Source organism: Macaca nemestrina, chromosome 1, assembly GCF_043159975.1.
Source record: "Macaca nemestrina isolate mMacNem1 chromosome 1, mMacNem.hap1, whole genome shotgun sequence".
Classification (NCBI taxonomy): Eukaryota; Metazoa; Chordata; class Mammalia; order Primates; family Cercopithecidae; genus Macaca; species Macaca nemestrina.
Genome location: NC_092125.1, coordinates 223,387,151 through 223,412,035, shown reverse-complemented (window position 1 = coordinate 223,412,035; position 24,885 = coordinate 223,387,151). Strand labels below are relative to the sequence as shown.

At 60.8% G+C, this 24,885-nt stretch overlaps 1 protein-coding gene across 4 annotated transcripts in view; it reads right to left on the bottom strand.

Annotated features, from left to right (window-relative positions):
* Positions 1-1,421: 1,421 nt before the first annotated feature.
* The window catches only part of LOC105473140 (castor zinc finger 1), a 158,939-nt gene continuing 135,475 nt past the window's right edge, over positions 1,422-24,885 (bottom strand). For 2 of the 4 annotated variants that reach the window (XM_071100883.1, XM_071100880.1), the window contains 17 exons: positions 22,371-23,205; positions 21,163-21,231; positions 19,140-19,230; positions 18,146-18,310; positions 16,938-17,110; positions 15,896-16,737; positions 13,492-13,627; positions 13,244-13,307; positions 11,830-11,984; positions 11,617-11,739; positions 10,316-10,654; positions 8,631-8,829; positions 7,408-7,579; positions 5,654-5,805; positions 5,333-5,474; positions 4,485-4,784; positions 1,422-2,538 (listed from right to left, as the gene is read on the bottom strand). In XM_071100883.1, the coding sequence (XP_070956984.1) occupies positions 1,427-2,538; positions 4,485-4,784; positions 5,333-5,474; positions 5,654-5,805; positions 7,408-7,579; positions 8,631-8,829; positions 10,316-10,654; positions 11,617-11,739; positions 11,830-11,984; positions 13,244-13,307; positions 13,492-13,627; positions 15,896-16,737; positions 16,938-17,110; positions 18,146-18,310; positions 19,140-19,230; positions 21,163-21,231; positions 22,371-23,205 (5,069 nt within the window). In that variant the 3' untranslated portion in view covers positions 1,422-1,426. The remainder of the gene's footprint in view (positions 2,539-4,484; positions 4,785-5,332; positions 5,475-5,653; positions 5,806-7,407; positions 7,580-8,630; positions 8,830-10,315; positions 10,655-11,616; positions 11,740-11,829; positions 11,985-13,243; positions 13,308-13,491; positions 13,628-15,895; positions 16,738-16,937; positions 17,111-18,145; positions 18,311-19,139; positions 19,231-21,162; positions 21,232-22,370; positions 23,206-24,885) is intronic. The other 2 variants (XM_071100892.1, XM_024790130.2) reach the window with 1 other exon arrangement.

Below are 24,885 nucleotides of genomic sequence, written 5' to 3'. Positions count from 1 at the left end.
TCCATTCCCTCCTAGGCCTGTTTTCTCCCTGTGGCCCAATCTGACACCAGCTGGTGGCCTGGAGTAGGGAAGGTGGGCAGGTGTGGCCTCGGGCAGCCTGCCCTTGCAGGGGACTCGGTCCCCGGGGACCTCAGAGCCACCAGCCAGGTGTGTGCCTGCCAGGTCAGGCCCTGGCCGGGGCTTCCATGGCCTCATCATCTCCAGGAAGGGGGATGTTTTGTAAAGGGAACCCAATCTGGGTAGACTGCACCGGCAAAGAAGCATCCCAAACAAAGTAATAAAACAAACTGGAAAAAAAAAAAAAAGAAAAAAAAAAAGCCCTATAAAGCCACACGCATCACCAAGAGAGAACTCAAATGTTAAATTAACTACAAACTTGGATCAACAGTAATAGTCCTTTTTTCTTGTCTCAACAAAATTCAAGTTAAGAGTTGGAATCACGCAGCTCCCATCAGTGCTAGTGTGAAGACAGACAGCCTCAAACTGTTAAGGCCTCTACAAAAAACGCTGGACCAAATCCCACAGGAGAAACGGGACTGAGCCTCCAACCTCAGGCCGGGCCCAGGCGGGTCTGCACTCTCACCACGCCTGCTTTCGTCCTTTTTGTTCTATGTAGAATAATAACCTTTACAGGAAAAATACTGTACAACTTTCTTGTATTTTTTTCCATTTTGAATATTAAAGCCAAAACCAGGCGCGCATCTTTCCTGTTTGCACCGCCAGGGTGGCCGAGACCCTGCCCCGGCCCCCAGCGCACTGCTCTGCGTTTTGGACGCAGCCTCGGTTTCCCTGGGGCGGAGGCTGGGGCCAGGGAGTCACCAAACAGACCCGACCCAGGCTTGGGGGAGCAGCCGGGCCCTGGGGTGGGGCTGAGCTGGAGCTCCGCGGTTGCTACTCCCATGAGGCTTCCTCCACGGTCCCTGTAGTGTCACCCGTGCTGACCGCCTTCTGCCCGTCTCCCCCTGGGCAGGGGGGAGGATCCTAGCTGCATGAGGGAGGCCCCGCCAGCGGCTCCAGGAGCCACCCCGCCCTGGTGGCGCGGGTTGGGGGTCCCGGTGGCCCCCAGCGCCCGTCCCAGTCCTGAGCAATGGTCGCGGGGCCGCAGCGGCCGCGGGGAGGGGCGCCGGGACAGCGGCCGGCCGGGAGCTGCGCCCCATTCGCCCGGGACCCCTGCTCCTCGGTTCCCTACCCCGGGACAAGAGCACCTTCTGTTTCCCTGAAGAGACCCGGCCTCCCTAGAGCAAGGCCGCCGCCGCCGCCTGTGTCCTCGGCCGCGGAGCACCAGAGGGGTCCCCGCCTCTGTCCTGAGACGGACTCGGGGTCCGGAAGCACCGGCGGGGCGCGGGGCTCTGCCCAGGGGCGGCTTCGCGCAGGGTGGCGCCGCTCCCGAGACCGAGGCCGGCGCCAGGGCCACCCGCGGGCGCCGCTAGGGCGAGGAGGCGGCGGTGGGCGCGGGGCCGGGGGCGCCCAGGGCCGCCAGCGCCGCCAAGGCCGGGGTCCGCGCGCCCGCGCCCGCCGTCTCCGCCGCCGCCTCGGGCAGCGACTCCTCCGAGTCGGTGCGCAGGTCCTCGTCGTCGTCGTCCTCGTCGTCCTCGTCGTCGTCGTCCTCGTCGTCGTCCTCATCGTCGTCGTCCTCGGCCTCCTCCTCCGGCAGCTCCAGCTCCTCCTCCTCGTCCTCCTGCGAGGACTCCCCAGCGGCGGTGGCGGCGGCGGCGCCCTCGCGCGGCCCGGGGGCGGCGGCGTCGGGCGGGCCGGGGTCGCCCGCGTCGCCCAGCGCCAGGCCCAGACCGGCGGCCGCCGACTGCAGGAAGAGCAGCGAGCCCGGCTCGGCGCCCAACGACAGGGAGCCGTCTAGACTGATGGGAGGCCCGGGCGCGGGGCCCTCGGCCGCGGGCTCGCCGCGCTCCTGCTTCTCGTGCTTGCGCTTGTGCGAGTCCATCTGCGACATGCCCACCACCGTGTGACGGCAGCCCGGGAAGGTGCAGTGGAAGTGCGAGCACTTGAGCTTGTACTTGCAGTCGGGCACGGCGCAGTCGGCGCTGGAGCTGAACTGGCAGAAGCCCGCGGCGCTGATCACGTCCTGCTTGCCGTGGTGCTTGCGGTGCGCCGTGACCTTGGTGCTGTCGGTGCAGCGGAAGCGGCAGCGCAGACAGTGGAAGTGCGTGCTGGTGCCCGAGAAGGGGCAGTCGGCGAAGTGGCAGCTAAGCGAGGCCTTGAAGCGCTTGAAGTCGTCCAGCACCAGGTTGTCCACGCGGTCGTGGTGCTGCGCGTGCTTGTACATGTGCGTGCGCCCGCAGAACTTGTAGCCGCAGTTCTCACGCGTGCAGTGGTAGTGGGTGACCTTGAGCGAGAACTGGCAGGCCGCATCCTTGCAGTCCTCATAGAGGTCGAAGCGCCGGAAGCCCTCCAGCATCATGCCCTCGTCCAGCATCTTCCGGGAGGACGCTGTCTTCCGCCGCTTGCCGAAGGGCGACATGTCCTCGATGATCCAGAAGCGCTTTTTGGCCCCCGAGGCTGTCGGCATGGAGATGGTGTTCCCTGGGGAGGGGCAGGGAGGTCAGTGCCTAAGGGGGACCCACGTGGGCACCATCCCAGGGTCACACCCACACGGACCCCTGATCTGGCATGGCGCCAGAGGGCGGCATTTAGGGAGCCCTCGGCTTCCCCTGGCTCGGGAGGCCTCTCCTGCCCAGCCACCTCCCTACCCCCCCCACAGGAGGGGTCTCAGGCTTCCCCCTCCTCATCCCTGTCTGCAGAAGGGCCTCACAGGCCTCACCCCCGGAGTGGCAGCCCAACCAGCTCTGGGGGACGTGGTGGCTGCTTCCTGGCCAGTTTGGGTGGGAAGTGAGGACACGTCCTGGCGCTAATTGAAGCTGAAGGGGGAATCTAGGTCAGCAGAGTGCAATTACCCAAGTTGGACTCGTGCCAAGACGCCAGCTACGCCTGCCTCTAATGAGGGACAGGCCCGCTCCTTTCCCGCGGGCTACCCGGCTTCCCTGGCTGCGCCTGTCTGCACACGGGGAGCTGCCTACTCACAGTAGGGGTGCCAAGTGCCCCAGGGCTGTGCGGGGCTGCAACTCCCTGCCCTAAGGAGCACCTTGTCCTTGGTACCAGAAGGTTCTTTAAGGTCTTGTTGGGGTTTTCTACCCCAAGGGCTGGGAGAGGACAGCCCTACTGGAGGACTAGGCCTCAGGAAGCTCAATGCCTCTGCCCTCTGCTCAGAGCCATAATTTACCTGGGTCAGGACCAGAGCAGGGGCTCAGCCACGGGAGCTGAGCCCATTTATGTCCAGCTGGCCCAGACTGCTTCCTGGGATTTAGGATGCCCCCCTGCCAAGGCCAGGGTTGTAACCCTTTCTGGGAGGCACCTGTGCCCCTATGGCCATGGGTGAGGGGAAGCCCCAGCTCCTGCCAGAGGCACAGGCAGCTAGTCCTGGCTCCCCACGCCACCCCCACAAACAGGAAGAGCAGCTCTCTGACCAGCCCCACCAGAGCGTGGGTCGCCTCCGGGCTCCTCCCACACGGCTGACCTGCCTGGCTCTCCCAGAGCCTGCTTAGAAGGCCCAGCAGTCACTCTAGCCACCAAATGTCTGCTCTGCCCGTTTCAGGCCAGGCCCCATCGCCCACCCTGAGTGGACAAAAACGGAGAGAAACTAAGGGCTGTGACGGTGTGGGGGCACCCGGCAGAGGGCAAGGGATGGCCTCAGGCCCAAAACCTGGGTGGGTGAGGAGCTGCTTTGGGTCTGAAGTCACAGGGCCTGGTGATGCCAGAGTGGAGCTTCCAATGGCCGGAAGTCCCTGAGGTGGGGGAGGCCCGGCCCTGCCCCGGCCGTAACTCCTGGGGCCTGTACTCAGGCAGAACGTGAGGCAAGAATTAGCAGAGGAGTCAGAGCCCGGTGGTATCTACGCTCAAGGGAGGGGGCGGGCAGATGCCATCCCGGTGGGTATCAGATATGGGGGTGGGATGGGAGGTGCCTTTGCCCCTGAGCACTGCTGGGGCCTGAGTCCACAGAGATTTCCACTTACTGCTCAGCTTTGGGTATGGGCTGGGGTTCAGGCTGGAATCTGGACCCTCTGAACCTGGGCAGGTCCCAGACCCCAGCAGATCTTCCCGAAAGCATCCTCTACCTCTCCCTAGCGCCAGATCCCAGGGGGACTCCTCAGAGTAGAAGCGACAGGTCCTGCCTTGCCCCAGGCCGAGGAAGGCAGACCCCACAGGGCCTCCGGCAGGATGGGCCGTCTCTGGGACTCTGAGCAGTTGTGAACAGGGGAGAATCCCTAGCAGCAATGCTCTGGCCTGCCTAGCACTGAGCTGTCCCGGGGATGGAGACTACGCCCTCTAGTCTCGGGGATGCTTGGCTGTGAGGGGTGCAGAGCGGCCCCGTCCTTGGCCTGGCTGGCTGCAGAAAAGGGTCAGGCCCCGGAGCATGGCCTAGAGGGTGGATTGGAGTGACGGACTGCGGTGAGAAGGCATGTGCGCATTACCTGCAGCATCCTGAACTAGGGGGACGTCACTTTTTACTGGAGTTGGAGTGGCAGTGACGGGCGGGAAGCTGGGCGGGCTGCAGGTGGGATGGGCCAGGCCCCGGCCGGCTCCGAGAGTGGCACTGAGCAGAGAGTATGAGAGACAGGACGGAGAGAAGAGGCAGGGGAGGGGGGGGAGGGGCGGCCGGAGCGTGGCCGGCGAGAAGGATGGAGTCGCTGGCGGCTGCGGGGCCGCGCGGGCAGCCTCATCACCAGCGGCCGCAGGAGGAGGAAGAGGAGGAGGAGGAGGAGCCGGGCAGCCTGGAGAGGGTGGAGAAAAGCAGAAAAAAAAAAAAAAAAAAAAAAAAAAGAAACCAAAACAAAGAACAAACAAACAGAAAGAACCAAAATGAGAAACCCAATGGCAGAAGCAGGTATGGCATGAAAATGTGTGCACGGATGAGCAGAGAGAGGGAGACAAGAAGAGGGGGCAGGAGGAGAGAGAGGCAGGGCGGTGCCAGGGGTCACATGGGCAGGTGTGCCGGGCAGGACCGGCGCTGGGCCCAGGCCAGGTGGGAGGCAGCAGAGGAAGGAGGAGGCCAGGGCTGTGCTGCTCCTACTGTGGCTCATAGAGGACGGGCCCGGGGTCCTCTCCTGGAAACTGACACGGAGGGCAGCGCCGGGGAGGCGGGAGGATGGCGGGAGGGGCCTCAGTGACTCAGTCCCACAGACCAGCTGGCTCTGCTGCACACCAGCCTGTCCTCCTCAGAGGCCGTGTGCCCCGGACCTTCTGTCCCAAGCTGCACCCACCGGTGCTGGGCTTTGGGAATGGGGCTTGGCCCTGCCAGCAGCCCCTGCCTGCAGCTCACCTGCCGCAGTGCTCTCGTTACCCACGGGGGTGCTGGAGCAGCTCCGGTCCATGGTGGATGACTCAGAAGACATGGCGCCCGGGCTGCAGCCAGTGTAGTCCATGCACTCATCTGTCTCAGCATCCATCAGGCCTGGGGGGCCCTGAAAGGACACAGGGGTCTCTGAGGAAGTGGGGCTGTGGGGCATGCTGCCCACAGAGGGCAGGCCGAGGCTCCACGCAGCACAGGCCTGAGAGTGAGCATGGGACCATGATGCATTCCCGCCACCCTGGCTGGGCTCTCACCTGCGGGGGGTGGCTCTCACCTGGGGAGGGCTCTCACCTGGGAGGGGGGCACACGGTCGAAGTTCTTCCCCAGCATCCTCCGCATGTGCTTCCGTGCGTGGGAGGTCATCTGGTGCTTGAGGAGGAAGGAGAACTGGCAGCCCTCCCGGATACAGTGGAAGTGGCTGTTCACCTGGTTGTACTTGCAGCCTGTGGACATAGGCCCACCTGGCATAAGCCCCCCAGCTGGCCAGCGCTTGTGGCTTCCAGGGTCTGTCAGGCACTGTTCTAGGCATGGGGGCAGTGTGGCCAATAAGGCAGATGGCAGGGGGAAGGGCGCTGCACCAAGGTGGCACTCTTAGGAGGAAGGTCAGGAAGTCCAAAGCCACCTGGCTGTCCACACCCTGGGCCTCCTCTCCAGCCTGGCACAGAGGCAAGTGACAATGCCGGGCTGGCCCCCATCCCCTGGCCCACACGCGGGGAGGTGCACAGCTCCAGGGCAAGGGACCCTCATAGTCCCTGTACACTAGGCCAGCTACCTCTCAGCAAGTCACCTGTCCCCACATCTCTGCTGGGAAGCTCGGGGTGCTGCCGGCCCCTCTGCCCAGGCCCCAGCACCCCCTGCCTTGCTCTGGGCCGAGAACAAACAGAGCAGGCGGGACTGAAACAGCATCCCGGGGCAGGTGAGGGCTTGTCCGCTGCCATGGCGCCCAGGCTGGCCAGGTGTCTTCTGTCATCCCCCAGCTTTGTTTGGCCCCAACTATCACCAAAAACACCACAAGCTGAGTAAATAACGGCAACTGCAGGATACCCTGACATCTGTAAACTGAGCTCAGGGACAGCACAGGCCACGAGTGTTGACACTTATTGGCATGGCTACCAGCCCTCTCCCTGGCCGAGAACTCCTTTTTGAATTCATACTCGAAGGCAAGGTTTGTTTCCTTTTTCTGGCGGTTGACTTTGAATATGTCACCTTTTCACTTTTGGAAGGACCAGACTGCAGCAGCCCCCACCCCTGCTGCCACGACCACCAGGCCACAACGGGCCTCGCCTGCAGCCCAGGGGCCTCTGTCTGACGGCCTGGCTCTCGCCTGCCCTTGGGTTCTGGTCTCTTCCTAGGGAGAGTCCTGCCCCTTCCGCAGGCCGTGCACAGGGCGGGGGCTCAGCTCCCAGCAGCACGGCTACCTCTCAGGCATCGGTGGCTTCCCTTCCCAAAGCCACAGCAGCCCCTTCCTGGGTTCTGGGTCACGGATGCTCCAGCTGAGCCCATGGGGAACTTGACCGTTCCCTGCTAGATCTGAGCCGCCACCACTGTCACAACCCCCACCCCTGTGACAGCACCCAGCCTGGCACAGAGCTGTCCCTCCATAAGTAACTACAAAATGGATGAATGGATGAACAAACTGTAGCTCATTGTGGACAAAAACCTCATCATGAAAGCCATGGAAAGAGATCCCAGAGCAAAGAACTTTGAACTCCTAAGACTTCCCTGCTCGACTTCTTGATGAGAAAAGGGAAACAGAACCACGCCCAGGCCCTGGATGCTCACGACGAAGTCCCAGAGCCGCTGTCTGGGGGTGGAGGGGCGGTGCCCTGCGTGAGTCACCCCCACCCTTCTTGCTGGGCTCTGTGGGTTTGGACTGTTTCACAAGCTTGACGGTGCCTAGCCTGTGATATCTGGCACACCTTCAACAAAACATGGATCCTGCGGTGGGGACAGGACACAGGTACCAGGAGAGGCGGCCCAGGCCACAGGGGCCATGGCCTTGATGCCCACTGGAAGTCCCTGCCCGCAGCCCAGGCCCTCGGTACCTAGCCTGCCACACTCCTCGCGCTTGGTGAAGTATTTGAAGCCATTGGCTGCCCGCCGCTCCGCCTTCTCATGCTTCTTGATGTGCCAGGGGAGCTTGGTGGTGATGTTGGTCACGAAGTAGCAGCCGGTGCGGAGGCAGTGGTAGTGCCCGCGCATTCGGAACTCGCAGTGCTGCAGGGAGACATGGGACGGTCAGGACAGGCGGGTGACTTTCGTGAGCTCCTGTCTGCCCCGGGCCTGAGGCTGTGGTGGGCCCTTGGCACATGTGTTCTTCTCTCTCAGAAGCTGATGATCACAGAAACACCTTTCGCATATTAAAAAGCAGCACAGGGCTGGGCGCGGTGGCTCACGTCTGAAATCCCAGCCCTTTGGGAGGCCCGAGGTGGGCGGACTGCCTGAGCTCAGGAGTTCGAGCCCAGCCTGGGCAACACAGTGACACCCCATCTCTACTAAAATACAAAAAATTAGCCCGGTGTGGTGGCATGAGCCTGTAGTCCCAGCTACTCGGGAGGCTGAGGCAGGAGAATTGCTTGAACTTGGGAGGCAGAGGTTGCAGTGAGCCGAGATTGCACCACTGCACTCCAGCCTGGGCAACAGAGGGAGACTCCATCTCCAAAAAAAAAAAAAAAAAAAAAAAAAGCAGTGCATGCCCTTAGTCACTGCACTAAAGCATCCTAACCTGGTAACCTTGCAGTCCATCTGCAATCCCACACCTAGAGCAGACATCGTGAATCTATTTTAACAGTCTTCCCTGTATGCCTAGACCTAGGCAGACATCACTGCTCTATCCTAGCACACCTGGACCCAGGTTCCCCCTCAGGCAGCCCCTCCTGGTCTTGGGAGTCAGGCCTTTAAGGTGAATCTGATCTGACTTTCCTGTGTGGGCATGGACAATGGGCCTGTTAGAAAATTCTAGCTTTGGAGAAAGGGGGCATAAAGCTAGTTCCAGGATAGGCAAGAATGATGTCAAAGGCACAGTGACTGCCCAGCATTGAGTCACCACTCAGGTGTCAGACCTTACCAACTAGCACCAATCTGGACCCCTGCCCAGGGGCCTCCAGGGGTCTAGGGGCAGACGGTGCCCTTTCCAGAGTCTGGGAGGCCCATTTAAGCAAGATGTCAGAAATAGAACCTCTGCCAAGAGGTGCCTGTCCTGTGCCCTGAGCTAGCCCTGCACCTCCCTGCCCCCTACTTTGTCCCTGGGCTGGCCCGCCATGCTGACCTGGTTGGGACAGAGACACTGCAGAGAGTAGTACGCAAACTGGTCTCGCACGTTCACCAGGTTGTTGTTGGGGTTGATGTGGTCCAGGCAGTGGGATTCAGCCTTGCCAGATGTTTTGCAGACGTACTTGCAGTTCCCAAAGAGACAGTGGAAGTGGAACTTGTTGGCATACTTGCAGTCCGTGGCGAGGCAAGGATCGCTGGAAGGAAATCACAGCCCAGAAGGTCATTGCCATTCCCAAGCCTTCCCTGCTGGTGTCCTGACCTCGCTTGTGTTGGAGTTCACTCCCCCATGACCAGCGGTACCACCAAGAGGGATGGCCTGGCCTGCTGTCCTACTCAACAGGATGACTCAGCCAGAGACTACAGATCCCAGCATGCATTCCTGCCTCCTTTTAGGAGCTCTGCATGGTGCACAGGAATTGCAATATGCAGGGTGCCCAGAGCATTGCATGCTGGGACACGTAGTTTCCACGGCCACACCTCAGGATTATAGATAAGGATGGCTGGAATAACTTCTTGGACTGGAAAATAAGGATGGTGCTGCCAGCCCTGGCGGGGTGCCGTGAGGCCCTGGCTGGTGTGGCATGGGCGCCGCAGTGGATGTGGCTGACTGACAGACTGCAGATGGGTGCTCGGCCCCACCAGGAAGCGCTGCTGCCACAGGCCCTTAGCAAGCAGGAGTTCGTGCCTGGTGTCAGCTCCTGGGGGCTCACAGCTGCTGGGCTCCCCAGGGTCAGCTCGGGGCCCATGGTGCCCACCCACTCAGACTCCACTTGCCGGCGGAGTGGGAGAGCTGCTGGGGCAGAGGGGGTGTGCTGGCCTGCCCTGGGCCGCCTCCAGGATGCAGAGGGGTGCGGGAGGACACTGGTCCCAGACTTCCACTCTGGTTGGCAATACTGTAGTCCCCTCCCAGGGGACCCACGGTGGGCACCCTGACCAGGCCTGGGAAACCTGAGCTGCCACTCTGGGGAGGAGGAGGGGAGGGGAAGTTGGTGGGGGGAACGGAGAAGAGTGCCGGGCCCCTTCCATGCTGTGGGCCCAGCCCCAGGTGCTCAGAGAGGGAGGACAGCTGCCACTCAGGCGATATAAATAATCCAATTTATTACTTTTATTGAGAACAGGAAGCCGCACACATGACAGTACAAAGTCACCGTTCTCCCTGCAAGGAGCCACCACCATCCAGTGAGGAGGGTCCCTTCCACCCAAGAGCTCAGACCACTGTGCAGGCCAGTGACAGCCTGGAGGGGCCTGGCCCCCCCGTGCCCCACCCGTGACTTCACGTGCCCTGAAGAGATTCAGCCATGGGTGTGAGCCACAGAGGAGGCCAATACAGAGGCCTGGAGGGAGACGCAGCCCTCCATGTCAGGCTGGGAGACGTCCTCTGAGGACCACCATGCCCAGTCCACCCCAGCTGGCCCTGGCAGGATCACCACATGCCCTGCAGGAGCAGCGGCCACTGCCGCCACCATTGGCCCATGCTGGCCGGCCTGCTCTGGGACAGGCAGTGAGGTAGGAGCAGCAGCATCTTTAGCTAGAAGGACATCACCCGGTGGCCATGCCCCAGAGAAGCTGGGGACAGCAGCACCATCCGCAGTGAGGAACAGGGCCTCCTAGCGCCCTTGCTAGCACCTACTCCCGAGACGCGAGGGGAACGCGGGACTCGCGGCTCATCGAGGGACTCACTTCTCCTGGAACTGGAGGAATCCGGGTTTGACCTGGGGCTTGGCGTTCTCTAGAGAAGTCGTTGCCAAGGGCGAGGCGGGCAGGTGAGGCACTGACGCTGGGATCTGAGGCATCTGGGGTATGGCGGAAGCCAGCTGCTTCCAGGCGAGGAGGGTTGGGGTGGAGGGCACGGAGGCCGGGCTGGGAGTGGGCCCCTCCAGAGAGGACACCGTGGCCGTGGTGACAGGAGGGACTGGAGGGGATGAGGGGGCCATGGGAGGTTTGGTCTCGGCAGCTGAGGCCGGGAAGGCAGCCTCTGCGTTTCCTTTTGCTGCTCCTCCCTCTGTCCGGAAGTGGAAGCTGCGAGAGGTAGAAGAGGGGGTCTCATGGGGGGCAGTGAAGACAGGTGCGGAGGGGCACGCATGTGACCCCATCACAGGCCTGGACCCCGGTGTTCGTCCCTACTCGTCCCCATCACTCAGCTCCGGAAGTCTCCTGTGACCCCACCAGGACAGAAGGACTGGAGGGCAAACTGCCATGTCCTCTGGGTCCGAACTTGGGCTCCTGGCTTGGGCCTAACCATGCCTTCCTACTTGTGCCCTTCCTCGGTCCCCAGCTCCTCCATGTGTGTGACAGCAGGCCCTGCCCCAGGAAGTCCCTTCCTTCCAGAACCTGCTCGGAGGTCTTAAAGGTAGGATTCTCAATATTCACAGTAGGCTTCCCCGAGTGCTACAGCCAAGGGTGTCTACGCGGTTGGAAAAGCCTTGGGAGCACTGCAGATCTGTTTTAAACGATTGCAAGTTCTGAGTTCCCCCCTCCCCCCTCTCCTTTTAAACAAACAAAAATATATATAAGTGGGCGGCTAGGCTCGAAGTCTTTTAACTCAATGGGATTTACAAATTCATTTCATTATGTTTAGGTCAAAGGTAACCTAGAGATGTAATATTGTGGCTTGGAAAGGCCTTTAGCTAGGGTTCCTGCTCCAGTCACAGCCGTCTCTCCAGCTGGGCTCTGCGCCCCTCTGGCCTGCTCTGCAGGGAGCATGTGCTGGGACTGATGGCTGCCCTGGCAATGTGGGTGCAGCAGCAGCTGTTGCTCAGGGCCCCAGGCGGGGCCTGGACAGGGGCTCAGAGCCCCTGGCTGAGGGCTGCATGTGTGAAGGAGGATGGGAAGCCCACGCTTGCTGGGGCAGCACCTCTGAGAAGCCGACTCAGCTTCTGTGGTCTAGCAGGAACTGCTGTGCCGGCCCTAGCCCCACCCACCCCAGAGCCAGGCTGGGATCAGTGGGGCTGTGCTGAAATGACCCCTAGCACCCTACTCACTTTGCGTGCTTGATGGCCCCGTCCAAGGTGCTGAAGAGTGCGCCGCATTCCTCCACCACGCAGTGGAAGTGGGCCTTGTGGAGGAAGTCACACTGGCCATCACAGAAGTCCTTCGTACCAAACCTAGCCAGAGGAGCCGGCATTAGAGGAGAGCCTGGGGCTCTGGGGCGGGTGCTGCAGAAGGACGGGTGGGCGCGGCCAGCAGTCCCTCACCTGCGCAGGTACACCTTCCAGGGCTCTGCCAGCTTCTCCTGAACCAGCGCCTTCACGGCCTTGCCCAGGAAGGGTGAGGGCTCTGCAGCGGGGCTCCCCTCCGCTTCCGCCTTGATGTTCAGCAGGCTGCCCAGGCCAGGGTTGCCCTGAGACATCTGTGAGGACAGAGGCCGAGCATGGGGCTGGGGTAGCTTGGAACACAGACACGGCTGCCTGGGGAGCAACAGTCGAAGCTCTGGGCTGCTGGGACCCACTGAGCCCTCAGAGCCAGCAGAGAACGCGGCCCGCCTGCTTGGCTCTGGCTGTGGCCAGGCCCTCTCTGAACGGAGAGCCTGCTGCGCTGCCCCGACCCCAGGAGCTGTGAGGCCTCCTCAGGGCTCCTCCACATGAGCCCGTGCCGCAGGATCCATCACTCAAGCCGAGGCCGCGACTCAGGGCGCACGCTGCAGCCCATCTTTCCCCAGACTTTGCGGCTCCCTGGTTATTTTCCTGCCAGAAGGTTTTCAAAAGAAGCGCAGAAGGAGGAGGGATGGGGGAACCCCTATGAATTCCTTGAGAACAAGAGGAGGCCCACAAAGGAGAGAGAGAGAGAGGGAGGGAAGGAGGGAGGGAGTCTCACGGGTGAGACTCAGACAGGCTCCCTGCAGTGGCCGGGAGGGGGTCATTGCAAGGCTCCAAGGGAAGGGAGGGGGACGTGGGGGCAGAGGCCAAAGGAAGGGGAAGGGGAAGGAGAGCAAGAGAGCAAGTGGCCAAGGAGTGGACGCCATGGGCCAGCGAGGCTCGTTCCCCACCAAGTGCCCGGCTAGGACCCCTGCGGCGACAGGTCCAGCTCAGGCCCGGCCCCTCCTCAGGGCAGTCACTTGTGTACAGTAACCGAATTAATCTTGCTGTAGTCAAATGTATCATGTGAAGGGGAAAAATATATTTGAGATGATGTATAATTTACAAAGACCCTGCATTATTTAAAATAAATATTCCAGAGCGACCTCTCCGGAAGGCGTCCGAGACCATTACTCAACCCGAAAAGTGGAAATTGATGTTTTGCTCCCACTTTAGACCCCTCTTCCCCCTCTCCTTTTAAACAAACAAAAATATATATAAAATAAATAAATAAAATTAATAACGAGGCATGAACGAAGTTGAAGGGCTCTGGAAAAGCTTTTGGAGCCCTCCATCTGAAGGGAAAAAAGGGTGTCAGAGGCTGGAATATATTTCTTCAGCCAGTTCATTAAATTAATTTGTAAGCAGTGGCTCTGAAATTATATCCGATGAAAAATGGCCTCAAAATTTAAATGGTACAAACTCATCTTATTAGAGGCAAAACATTAAAAAACAAACACATCCCCCCACCCCCCAGCACAGCTTTAATTTCTCTGGGTGGGGGAATGGGAGGCGTGTGATGGATGGCTCTTACCTTATTCATAAGCGAGGATAAAAGAGATGAATTTGCCGGGACTGCGTGGCCATTTGATTCATTACTAGAACACATAAACCAAGGGGCTTGAGCTCAGACGGCCAGGGCCTGGGCCCTGGGGCTCACCCTCCCTGCCCGACCCTGGGGCTTCAGCCGTGCCCGCTGCAACTGCCCCGGCAGGACCACCCCGGGGCTCCAGCTTGAAGGTGCGGTTCCCGGGGCTGGCTCCCATGGGGGCCTCGCCTCACCTGGGCTCCTTCACAGTCAGGTCTAGACTGCGGTCCTGGGAAGCTTCGTGGGGGCCTGGGGCGCTGGTGCTCTCACTGGGTTCCGGCTTCACCTGGGCCGGGGGGAACCTGGCTGGGGTGACCTGCTGCCCGCTTCCTGCAGGGGAGGGGAGGGAAGATGCGTCAGAGGGGCTGAAGGCCTGGCCTGGGCACAGACAGCCGTGCTCCTGGAGGGAGGGCAGTGGGCTGGGTGGGCTCCGGCTGCTGGTCAGCGCTTCTCCCGCTGACGTGATCGCTCGAGACGCTAGCTCCTGTGTGGCAATTCTTCAAGTGATAATTATTGCAAAATTATGTCAAAGTTGTCCTGGCTCAGGGCCTCCTGGAGGAGAAGGGCGGGAGGCTGGGAGGGGGCTGGGGTGGGGGCGGGGGCCCTTCGTTTTCTCCACCAACTGTCACAGTCGATTTGTGGGGCTGCCGCTTAGGCTTTTATTAAAGACTCTGTTAATGCTGAGGGAAAGTGGCAGATCTGGACTGGGAGGGCCCCTCTGTGGTCCCCAGCCCGCGGTTGCCGGGGTGACGGCCCCCGCAAGGAGCATGCCCGGGAAGGGCCTCTGCTGTGTCAGGGTGATGGGACTGATGGCCAATCAGAGCGGCCACACCAGGCGACCTCACAGTCAAGCTGTCCGGGGCAGGGACACGAGGCCAGGCTGGGCCGAGCTGGGTCCGGAAGGGAGCTGGGCGGGTGAGGCCGCAGGAGGCCAGCAGAGCAGGGGTAAAAGAAGTTGCTGACAGGGCCGTCCAGCGAGCCTTCCCCCACATTCCCCCAGTGACGGAAATATTAATTTGCCCCAAGGCGCTGTAGCTGACAGAGAGCTGTTTCAGAGACAGCAAGTGGCATTTTATTAAAAAATAAAACAGCCCCCTCCCCTGCGCTTGACCTTTCTTTTGGGAGAAGGAGACTTTTCTAATGAAAACAAAGTACTTGACAGTCTGGCCACTGAGGCCAGGTGGCCCTGGAGTGGGCCCTGCCCCATCCATCAGGCCCCTGGCTGGAGGGGCGTGGCCAGCGAGGCCCCACCCATGCCTAGACCAAGAGGTGGTTCCTCCGCGCAGCTGCCAGGCATGAGCACCCTACTGGGCCTGCGAGAGTTTTCAGACCTGGGGACTCCACATTCCAGCAGCTCTCCAAAGTCACCTGCCCAAGGTCCCAGGGAAACATGGCCCAGCTCCCCTGCCAGGCACTGGCAGCCTCTGTGAGGTGTGGGCAGAGCCCCGGGCTGGGCCACAGGGACCCTCAGTCTCAGCTGGTTCTGAGAGGGTTTCTAATGGGAACAGGGCATCTAGGCCCAGCAGAGCCCCACTCCTGCGGGCAGCGCCTTGGTTCATCACTTCCTAGCCATGTGCCTGGGACAGACCATCCCCGACCGTCTGCTGGCTCCACGGCGTGGGGCTCTGTCTGGCATCCTGCCTGCTGTGTCCCAGCACCCAGCTCGGAGCCTGGCTCTCAGCAAGCATCAGTAGTTGTTGAATGAATAAGTGACATGAGCCACATCCCAGATGTGAACTGAACTCTCCTCAAGGATTCAACAAATAGGAACTACCCAGAGCAGGGAAACGGGGAGAGGAGTAAGGTCAACAGAAAAGCACCCCCACCCCAATCCAGAGAAAAACGGAGGGACATTTTTTTAATGGAAAATTTATGAAATTATAGGAAGGCAGGAAAGAGAGCTGCGCCCCTCAGTGAACCAGCGTGAAGAAGGAAGACGCCGCTCTGGGGCTGTGGCCCTTTTCTGTTTGACAGGGCGGGGTCGTTTAAAGGGACAATTCCGCTTCCCAGTCACAGACCCAGCTTCAAGCACCAACAGCCACAGGTGGCCGGTGGCTGCCAAGTCAGACAGTACAAAATAGAAGGCTTCCATTGTCTGGAAAGTCCTACTGGGACGGCACTCATGGAGGAGGGAGCCTGGGCCTGGAGGTGTCCAGATGTGAGGTGCAGGCCCCCTACCTCTGGGCTGGACGCAGGCCCCCCTCCAGGTCAGCTGGAGGAAACACTAGGCACGCCAGGGGCCCTGGGCCTGCCCTCATCAGGGGTGGACTTGGGATGTGGGAGGGTGAGCAGACAGGGAGGGGGGACCTGCAGTGGCCCCAGGGATGTGGCGCAGCTGAGGAGGCAGGGACCATTGCCCCCAGCTTACAAATGGGGAAACAGAAGCATGGCCCCCCTATTGTGGGAGCCAGAACCAGGGGCCCCACAGAGAAACCAACAGGATAGGGGTGAAGACCAGGCAACGAGGGGGCACTGGCAGACAGGGGCCACACGGACGCCTCTTCCAAACACCCCCTGACTCTGCTCTGCAGCCTGAGGCTAGGCGGCCACCCCAGTCCAGAAGGTGCCTGCTTTCTGGGCAGGACCCAGCCTGCTCACCTGGGTCAAAGGTGGCAGAGGGCTTGAGGGCAGCCGCAGCCAGCCTGGCCATCATGGGCGAGATGAGACCCTTGCTTGCAGAGATCCTCTCCATGATGGAGGTGGGCGGCGCTGGGACAGAGGCGGCAGCTGCGGGGACTGAGTCTCCGGCTCCCGAGGCGACCAGCGCGGGCGTGTCAGGGGTGGCTGAGGCTGCTGCCCCAGACGACACGGCACCCAGGAGGCTGGGGGTGCCCACGGGCAGGGAGGTGCTCCCACGGCCAGCCAGAATGGGGAAGTAGGGCGTGGGGGTGGGCAGGCCCGAGTTGGAGAGGGCCAGGGCCAGGGGGATCGAGCCAGGCAGGCCCTGGGGCAGCAGCCCCGAGATCTTGCTGTTGGGAGGCTTGGTGGCGCTGGGCCCAGCCTCGGTGGCGGCAGTGGCGGCAGCCAGGGATGCAGAGGACTGCTGGCTGGTAGGGGAGGCGCTCAGGCTGGAGTTCTTGCTGCTCAGGGCGGAGAAGTCGACAAGGTCGTCGTTGCTGGACTCCTCGTGCTCCGTGTCCTTGGTGCCCAGCAGCGAGGGCGGCAGCCCCAGCGCGCCCGAGGAGCGGATGTGCCGGCGCTCATGCTTGCGCTTGTGAGAGGTCATCTGGCTGGTGGAGGTGAAGGTGAAGCCGCAGCCGGTGCGGATGCAGTGGAAGTGGTTGGTAGCCTTGCTGTACACGCAGCCCTCGTACTTGCACTCCTCGTACTTGTAGAACTTCTTGAAGCCGTCCTTGGCGTAGGCATCGTCCTTGATGTGGTAGCTCTTGTGCTTCTCAATGTCACACTTGTTCTTGAAAGTGAATGTGCAGCCGGGGCGCCTGGGTGGGACATTGGGAACCTGTCATGGGACCCAGACGAGGCCCCACCCTGCTCCCACCATGGTCCTGGGAGGGACAGTCCCCGGGTGGAAGACCCAGGCTGGACACCAAGGCAGGGGCCTGGGCTGTCCCAGGAGCCTGGGTCCCTGCCTTCTCTCCCGGCTTCTGCCCAGGAAGGCCCCCGCCAGGCTCCCGCTTACCTGCAGTGGAAGTGCGTGGTCTTCTGTCCGTAGAACTGGCAGTCAGCTGTGCCGCAGTCTTCGGTGGCTCGGAAGCGCTGGAAGCCGTCGTTAATGAGCTGGGTATTCTTCTTGTGGAAGTTCTCATGGGTCATCACGTCAGACGTGCTTGTGTACACCTTGTTACAGCCCACCTGCACAGGACGGGACGGTGGTCAGGCAAACGGAGGTCGACACCACTGTGTGTGGCTGGGGTCACTGACTTCTCTGCTCAGGGAAGCTTTGGCACCTCTGACTTCAAACTGGAGGCCTCGGAAGGTGGGTGTAAGAAGCGGAGTAGAAAGCCTCCCACAGCCCCTCAGGCCCCCCCGGAGGGACCCAGTGCTGCTGGGGCCGGCTCCGTCTGTGCTGAGGGTCAGGGCATCTCCAGAGACCCAGGGCACTTTTTGGCCCAGGGGAGGGAGCTGCATTCTGCAGGAGTTGGATTTTGAGTCCCAATCCATGGCCCTACCTCCAAAACCGTCAGTGGGTGGACAGGGGCTGGACCCTGGAGGTCACCTTTAGCCCAAGGATTTGCTTAGTGGACAGTTCCTGGGCACGGGGCCCTCCCACCCCACCCCAGCCGGGCCAGGAAGGCAACGTTGCCATATTGAGTAAAAACCCGTGGAATCTGAACACTCTCGTAGGCTGGGCCGTGCCAGTGTCTGCACCATCTCAGAACCCAGAGGGTGGCCCCCCTCTCCTCGTGGCCCAGGTTGTTCACAGAGGCCATAACAACCTCTGACAAATACCGGGGGAGGCATGGGGCTGCTATTTGCAACCCAAAGTCGCTCCTCCTGGCCCTGACACCTTGAAAAAGCCCAGACTCTGCGTGGCATTAAAAGAAAGAATTAAACAAAAACCTCCTCAGGCATCATTTGCAATGCTGCTCTTGGTGTTAAAGCCTGAAAAATGTCCATCTGTATAAACAGCTCACTGAATTTCATCCACACCAAGTATGGCCATGGGGAAGGCCCCACCCTGGCCCACCAGACGCTGCCCAAGCCTGAGCCCCCAAGACCCTCCTGGCTCGCTGGCTAGCCCTGTGCTGGGCCAGGGCTCCCGATCAACTGGGGTCCCTGCCCGCGGGGCAGCCCTGCCTCTGGGAGTGGGGGCACAGAGCCGGGAGGGCCCGAGCCGGTCCTGCAGATGCTGGCAGGCGCGGGCGCAGGCGCGGGCGCGGGAGGCACCTGCATGCAGTGGTAGTGAGTGCTCTTCCCGTTGAGGTGGCAGCCGTGGTAGTAGACGCTGCAGTCGTCCAGCGGGCTGAAGCGCATGAAGCCGTGCTGTAGGGAGTTGTCGCGCTTCTTGTGCATGTTGTAGTGACGGATCACGTCCTGCTTACTCGTGAACCTCTGCCAGGAGACAGCGCCGCGTGGGCAGGAGCCTGAGCTCCCCCTCCGCCCTTCCTCCCATATGCCAAGAGCACCTGGGCCGGGTGCTGGCCTCAGGTCTCCCTAGAAAGAACCCTGCTTGGGGTCAAGGCAGCCCAGACTGTCCAAGGCCAGTGGCAGGCACACCAGTCCTGGGAGGGAACCATCCCAAAGGTTCTAGAACCACAGATTCTTCCCTGATGCTTCCCTGGGTCCCCAGTGGCCATCCCCAGGAGCCACAGACGATGCATCGGGCCAGGCCTTGAAGGCAGGGGCTCTGATGCTGATGGCTCATCCCACCCAGTGCACCTCTGGACTAAGGCAGGCTGGGATCCCTGGCAAGCCAGAGGGAGCTGCCCCAGGCAGGCTGCCCCGACTCTCCCCCCACTCGCCAGCCCTGCACTCACCAAGCTGGCAGCCTTGGGCACAGTGGCACTCTGGCTGAACCTCCATTTGATCATCTTTAAGATGGGGCAGTACTGCTAACTTTCTAAGGCCACTGCAAAGAGTCAATTAGGCAAGGCTCACAGGCTGGCTGGCATGGCCTGGACACATGGGAGGCTCTCAGTGAAAGGGGACTGGAATGATCACCACTGGGATGTCATTGGCCCCCAATGCTAGGAGCTGCTCTATCAGCAGGAATCAGGGAATGTGGGCAGGCTGGTCGTTTTGCGGGCCCTCTGCCTGTTCAAGTCAAGTTTGGGTGATGCAAGCAGCACTAAACCCCCTCCATTCCCCCACCGACTTTCTAAGTGCCTCCATGCTGCGCTGGCGGGTGGGGGAGGCGGAGTCCATCTCGATGTGGCCGTACCTGGTAGTTGCACTCGGGGTCAAGGCAGTGGTAGTGCTCGCGGTACTGGTAGGCACAGTGGATGTGGCCACAGTGCTGGCTGCCCGAGAACCTGGAGGGAGGAGGGGTGGGGTCAGGGCCCTGCTGTGAGTGACAGCCCCAGACCCACCCCCAGCCCCAGGGAGGACTCTTCAGGCCCTGTATGGGATACAGAGGGGAGGTGAAGTTGCAGAGGCCCAGGCAAGTGACTGGGTCTGGGGGGAACCCCAGGCCCACTGAGGCAAAGTGGCCTGGCCCCAAGAAGGGGGCAGGACAATGCTGAGGTGGCCAAAAGTCAAAGCAGGGGGAGACAGATGGGGCCCAAGCCCTGGGATGGAAGGGAAGGCAGGCGCCCACGCGGCTGCCCACCTCTGTTTTCTGCAGAGGCTGCCTGCCCCACTCCCAGCCCGCCCAGCTCTGGCCAGGTGCAGAGACCCTGGCTGGGCCAGCCCGGGCTCTGATGCTGAGAGGCGTTAAAGAGCTCTCTCTGTCCTGGGCTTTTCCTGACACTTGAAACAGTGCAGAGTTATGAATTTTTAAAGCACAGCATCTGTTTGGCTTCCTGCAGCAAGGAGCTCACTCTCCAGCCGCCGCCGCCGCCAGGAGCCCGTGCTGCCTCCCAGGAAACCCGTCCTCCTCCAGGCCCCACGGCCGCTGGGACGTGGCTCCCACAGCCTCGGTGACGGCCGGCCGTGGGGGGCCACTCTGGAGAGGCCACACCTTGAAGACTGTGGAGAAGGGGGTGGCTCAGCCCACCTGTCCCCCTCCAAGAGTGACGTGAGATTGCAGGAGACACAGAGAGAAACCCCACACTGTAATGGGAAAACCACGTGCAAACAAGTCTTTAAGCTGAAGCGGCCAAAAGGGCCATCTGTGGAGGCACTAATAATAATGGTAATAATAACACTATAGAGGAGGCAGCACGGGGCAGAGCTGAAGACAGAGTGGGACGGGGGGCACAGACAGTGGGACAGGGGGCAGAGCTGAAGACAGAGTGGGACAGGGGGGCAGAGACAGTGGGACGGGGGGGCAGAGCTGAAGACAGAGTGGGACAGGGGGACAGAGACAGTGGGACAGGGGGGCAGAGCTGAAGACAGAGTGGGACAGGGGGGCACAGACAATGGGACGGGGGGCAGAGGCAGTGGGACAGGGGGCAGAAACAAAGCAGGACAGGGGAGCGGAGACAGAGTGGAACATGGAGGCGGAGAGATGGAGCGGGCGGGAGGAACCTGGAAGATCTGCGGACAGACAGGCGCCGGCCGCTGTGTGCTGTCCCATCAGAGGGCAGGCGGTGGGGGGTGGGGGCGGGGGGTGTTATTTGTGTGATTTGGGGGAATCTGTTGAGGCAAAGGCTCTTCACTGCCAATCCCACTGCCTTTGGGATGGAAAGGGGTTGGTCTGGAGTCAGGTGGTGTCAGAGCCTCACTGGGGAAGTGCACTGGGCTGTGTCAGAGAGGATGACAGCCCACACCTTCTCTCTCTCTCTCTTATTTATTTATTTATTTTTTTTAAGAGATAGGGTCTCACTCTGTTGCCCAGGATGATCTCGAACTCCTGGCCTCAAGGGATCCTCCCACCTTGGCCTCCCACAGTGCTGGGAATACAGGCATGAGCCACCGCACCCGGCCTGCCTCTACCTTCCCAACCCTGACACTTGCACAGTGACCTGCACCCTCCTCAAAGCTCTGTGTGACAGCAGGACCCAGGCAAGCTGGGGGAGCTGCATTCACTTGTGGCCAGGCCCTGCGTCGGGACCCCAGCCCTACCTGGGGGTACAGGCTGCTGAGGAAATGTGTGGCCTGGACTACACAGAGCGGAAGGAGGCTCTGAGACGGGCATGTGCAGGGCAGCCCTCAGTGCGGTGGAGGGACCGAAGTGGACGGGGGTGGAAGGAGGCAGCTACCTTGGCCCTAGAGGTCAGATGTCAAATGAATGGTCTCAGAGTGCCCGGTCAGTCCTGGCCCCCCACCTTCTCTCCACGGCAGGCTCCTCCCCAGGGGCCTACCTGGCAATATATTTCTGGTAAATGTTTACATCTTCAGTGACGGCTGGTTTATCTGTGGGCAGTCCATTCCTGGCGAGAGACACACAGGGCACAGCCAGTGAGCAGATGGGGCAGCCTTGTGCCACAGGGGCATCTGGGCAGCCCCTGCCGTGAGGCCCTAGCCCCTCTGCTCTGCTCTGCAGTGTCCCAGGCACCCAGGGTGGGACTGAGGACATCCCTGGTGGAAGCTGGCCAGAGGTTCAACAAGCCCAACTCTGGGAGGGCAGGGCCATCTCATGCAGGTGGGGCTGGAGCCCCCCTCGGGCATGGGCCAGCCTGGGGTCCAATGGGGCGGAAAGCTGCGGAAGCCCGGGATCGGTGCCTGGCACTCAGGGATCATCAGGAGGTCGCTGGCTGAGGGGCACCACACCCCCCAACGGGGAGGGATTTGAGGCGGGGGCAGGCAGCTAGGCAGGGGAAGTGTATCCTCGCCCCAGGCAGCACGTGCTGCCTCGATCTGCTCCCAGCTATGCAGCCTCTCAGGGTCCGGAAGCTCCCCAGGGTGCAGGAGGAGCTCTGGGGAAGGGTCTCGCTCAGCCCCACACCATCCACCATTTGACCAACCAGGCCATTCTTCTGCTCATGGGTTCAGGCTGTAAGGGTGTATGCACCTCACCCCGGTCACTACCTTTGCTTCCTGCCTCCTCCAGGGCCCAGGCTCTGAGCCCAGGAGCCAGGGCCACCAGCATGGACCCAGTATCCCCACCCAGGGAGGCGCTTTCTCAGCCAACCACAGGCCTGCATTCGGCGCTCACAGCAGCAGGTAGAGGAAGTCCGTCATGGGCAGATGGGGGAGGCCACAGTCCCGGTGTGCATGCTAGCAAAAGGCACAGCATGCTGGTGCCTGGGAGTGTGGGCGTGTGTGGGAGGTGTGTGCGAGGTGCATGGGAGGGGTGGAGCGTGCAGGTCCCGGAGCAGGGCAGGGTGCTGCAGGAGGGCTCATGCGTGGTTCTGTGGGTGCAAGAGTGAACGTTAGCGCGGCATGCACCTGTGAGTGTGGAAGCATGTGGAGGGGAGCCTGAGTGTGCATGCGCCTGGGTGCACAGTGGATGTGTGTAAGGTGTGAGCGGCAGGTGTGTCCTCAAGCATGGGCAACCCCGGTGAGGAAGGAGGCCTCCTGTCTAGTCTGGCTCCCAGCTCTGGGCGCTGTGGGGTGGGGAGCGCCTTACTTGACAGTGGAGACGGTCCCCGTGGTGATGGAGTCTGTTTTGGAGAAGGTTGACTTCAGGTACTCGGGAGTGTTGAAGGACAGGGAGGCAGGCGGCTCCGGCCCTGGCCCAGGGGCGCTGGGAGCACTGGGCATGCTGGCAAGGGGTGCGGGAGCCAGGCTGGGGGTGGGCGGAACCTTGGCGGGGCCTGGCTTCTGGATGCCCCGGACGTCATACTTGGAGGGGCGCCCCACCTTGCCCGTCTTGAAGGCGATGGCCCCGCCCATGTCAGGGCTGCCCTCCCCAGGTTTGAAGAGGTGCAGGTACTTGACATTCTCCAGGTCGTACTTGGATGGCTTCTTGTAGGTGCTCCCGTTCTGGGGCCGCAGGTTCTCGCCGGTCTTCAGTTTTTGGATGAAGAAGTCATACTTGGAGGCCCGGGCCACCAGGTTCTGCATCTGGACACTGCTGTGCGACGGCAGGGGCAGGATGGTGGCCTTGGTCTCCAGGTGGGCCGTGCTGCTGGGCAGCCGCAGGCCGGGAAGGGGGCCCACCACCTCCTTGCCCACCCGCTCCTCAGTCTTGGCGCCGGGGGCCGGCCAGGAGAGCTGCTCGCCAGCCTTGAGCTTGCGGATGTACTCCTCGTACTTAGAGAACCGTGCCCGCTTGCTGAGGGTATCCTCGGAGGTGGGCAGCATGGAGGAGGTGGCCGCCTCTGGGGTGGAGCCTGCGTGCAGCTTCTCAAAGCTGATCTTCCTGGCCAGCTCGTCCCGCGTGTTCTGGTCGTCGTAGCCAAACATGCCAAGGAACTCCGTCATGGTGGAGGCCGCGTAGTCCCGCAGCGAGGAGGCCTCTCCTGCAGAGGAGGAGGGGGGCGCATCACCTCTGGAAGGGAGTGGGAGGGACACGAGTCCCCCCAACAGGAGCCCCCACCCATAGAGGGAGGGGGTCAGCGTGGGGAGGGGCAGAGCAGGACATGATCTATGGACATTTGGCTCACTTGTTAGGTTTTACGACTCTTAAATTAATTTGTTTTAAAAAAAAGTAATTAATACTGGGGTAAAATAAAACGAGTTCATCAATGCCAGGAAAATCAATTTCCTAAATGTTCTGGCCGATGGCTTTTCAGTACATTAAACAAAGTTTCATAAATGTCTCCGCTCTCTCGCCTTGGCCTAATATGAAAGAAGTCATTTTACTGGAAGTAAGGCCAGATCCCAACCTGCCTCCCAGGACAGGGAGTGGCAAGAACCGGAGACAGGTACGGACGTGGGCCGGTGGGCAGTTGAGCGGGAGCCCAGGGGTGAGGAAGATGCTCTGGCCGGGGTCGGGCTGGGCCTGGCTGGAGGACCTCCCTTGACCCCGCAAATAGATCCCCTGGGCGGATGAAGGGTCCACTCCAAGCCTTCCTGGGACCCGGTCTCTTGGCCTCCCCACACCTTCCCAGGTGCTGGGGGTCCCTGACAACACAGCTCAGCCAGGGGCGGGTGTGTGGCTGTGCCCCGGCCTGTGACATAGGACCTGGACGTGTCCTCCAACCCTCTGGCCTCCTCCAATCACTTGCACTCACACAAGGCTGGGCCACCCAGGGAGGGCAGGAGTCCAGGCAGGGCCTGAGTGCAGCCTCCCCACTGTGGCCACCCCTGGGCACACCAGGAAGCCTGGAGCCACCTCCCCACAGTGACATGCACGCACACTCTCACACACCAACACACAGGCACACACAGAAACCCACACACAGTCATATGCACACAATCACATACAACACATACATGCATTCTCAGACACACACCCATTACAGTCACATTCACACAATCACATACACCACACATGCATTCTCACACATACCTACACGGTCACATGCACTCACACACAACACACAGGCATTCTCAGTATGCACTCACATGCATTCTGACACACACACCCACAGTCACATGTACACAATTACACATAACACACACATACATTCTCATACACTCTTACACACACAGTCACATGCAGTCACATACAACACACATATGCATTCTCATACACTCTCACACACCCACACACAGTCACATGCACCTACATGCCATCACATACAAACTCACATAAAGCCAGTTAATTACATGCATACAATCACATACAACACACACATGCATTCTCATACACTCTCACACGCCCACATTCTCACAATCGCCAACACACACATGCATTCTCACACACCTACACGGTTACATGCACACAATCGCATACAACACACTCATGCATTCTCATACACTCACACACCTACACACAGTCACAACACACACATGCATTCTCATACACTCTCACATCCCCACACACAGTCACGTGCAATCACATAAAACACACACATACACTGGCACCCCACAACCCCCATCACATGCTCAGAATCACATACAACACACATGTGCATTCTCATACTCTCACACCCACACAGTCACGTGCATACAATCACATACAACACACATGCCTTATCACACACTCTTACCCGCACATACGTACAATCACATGCACACATATGCCATCACATACA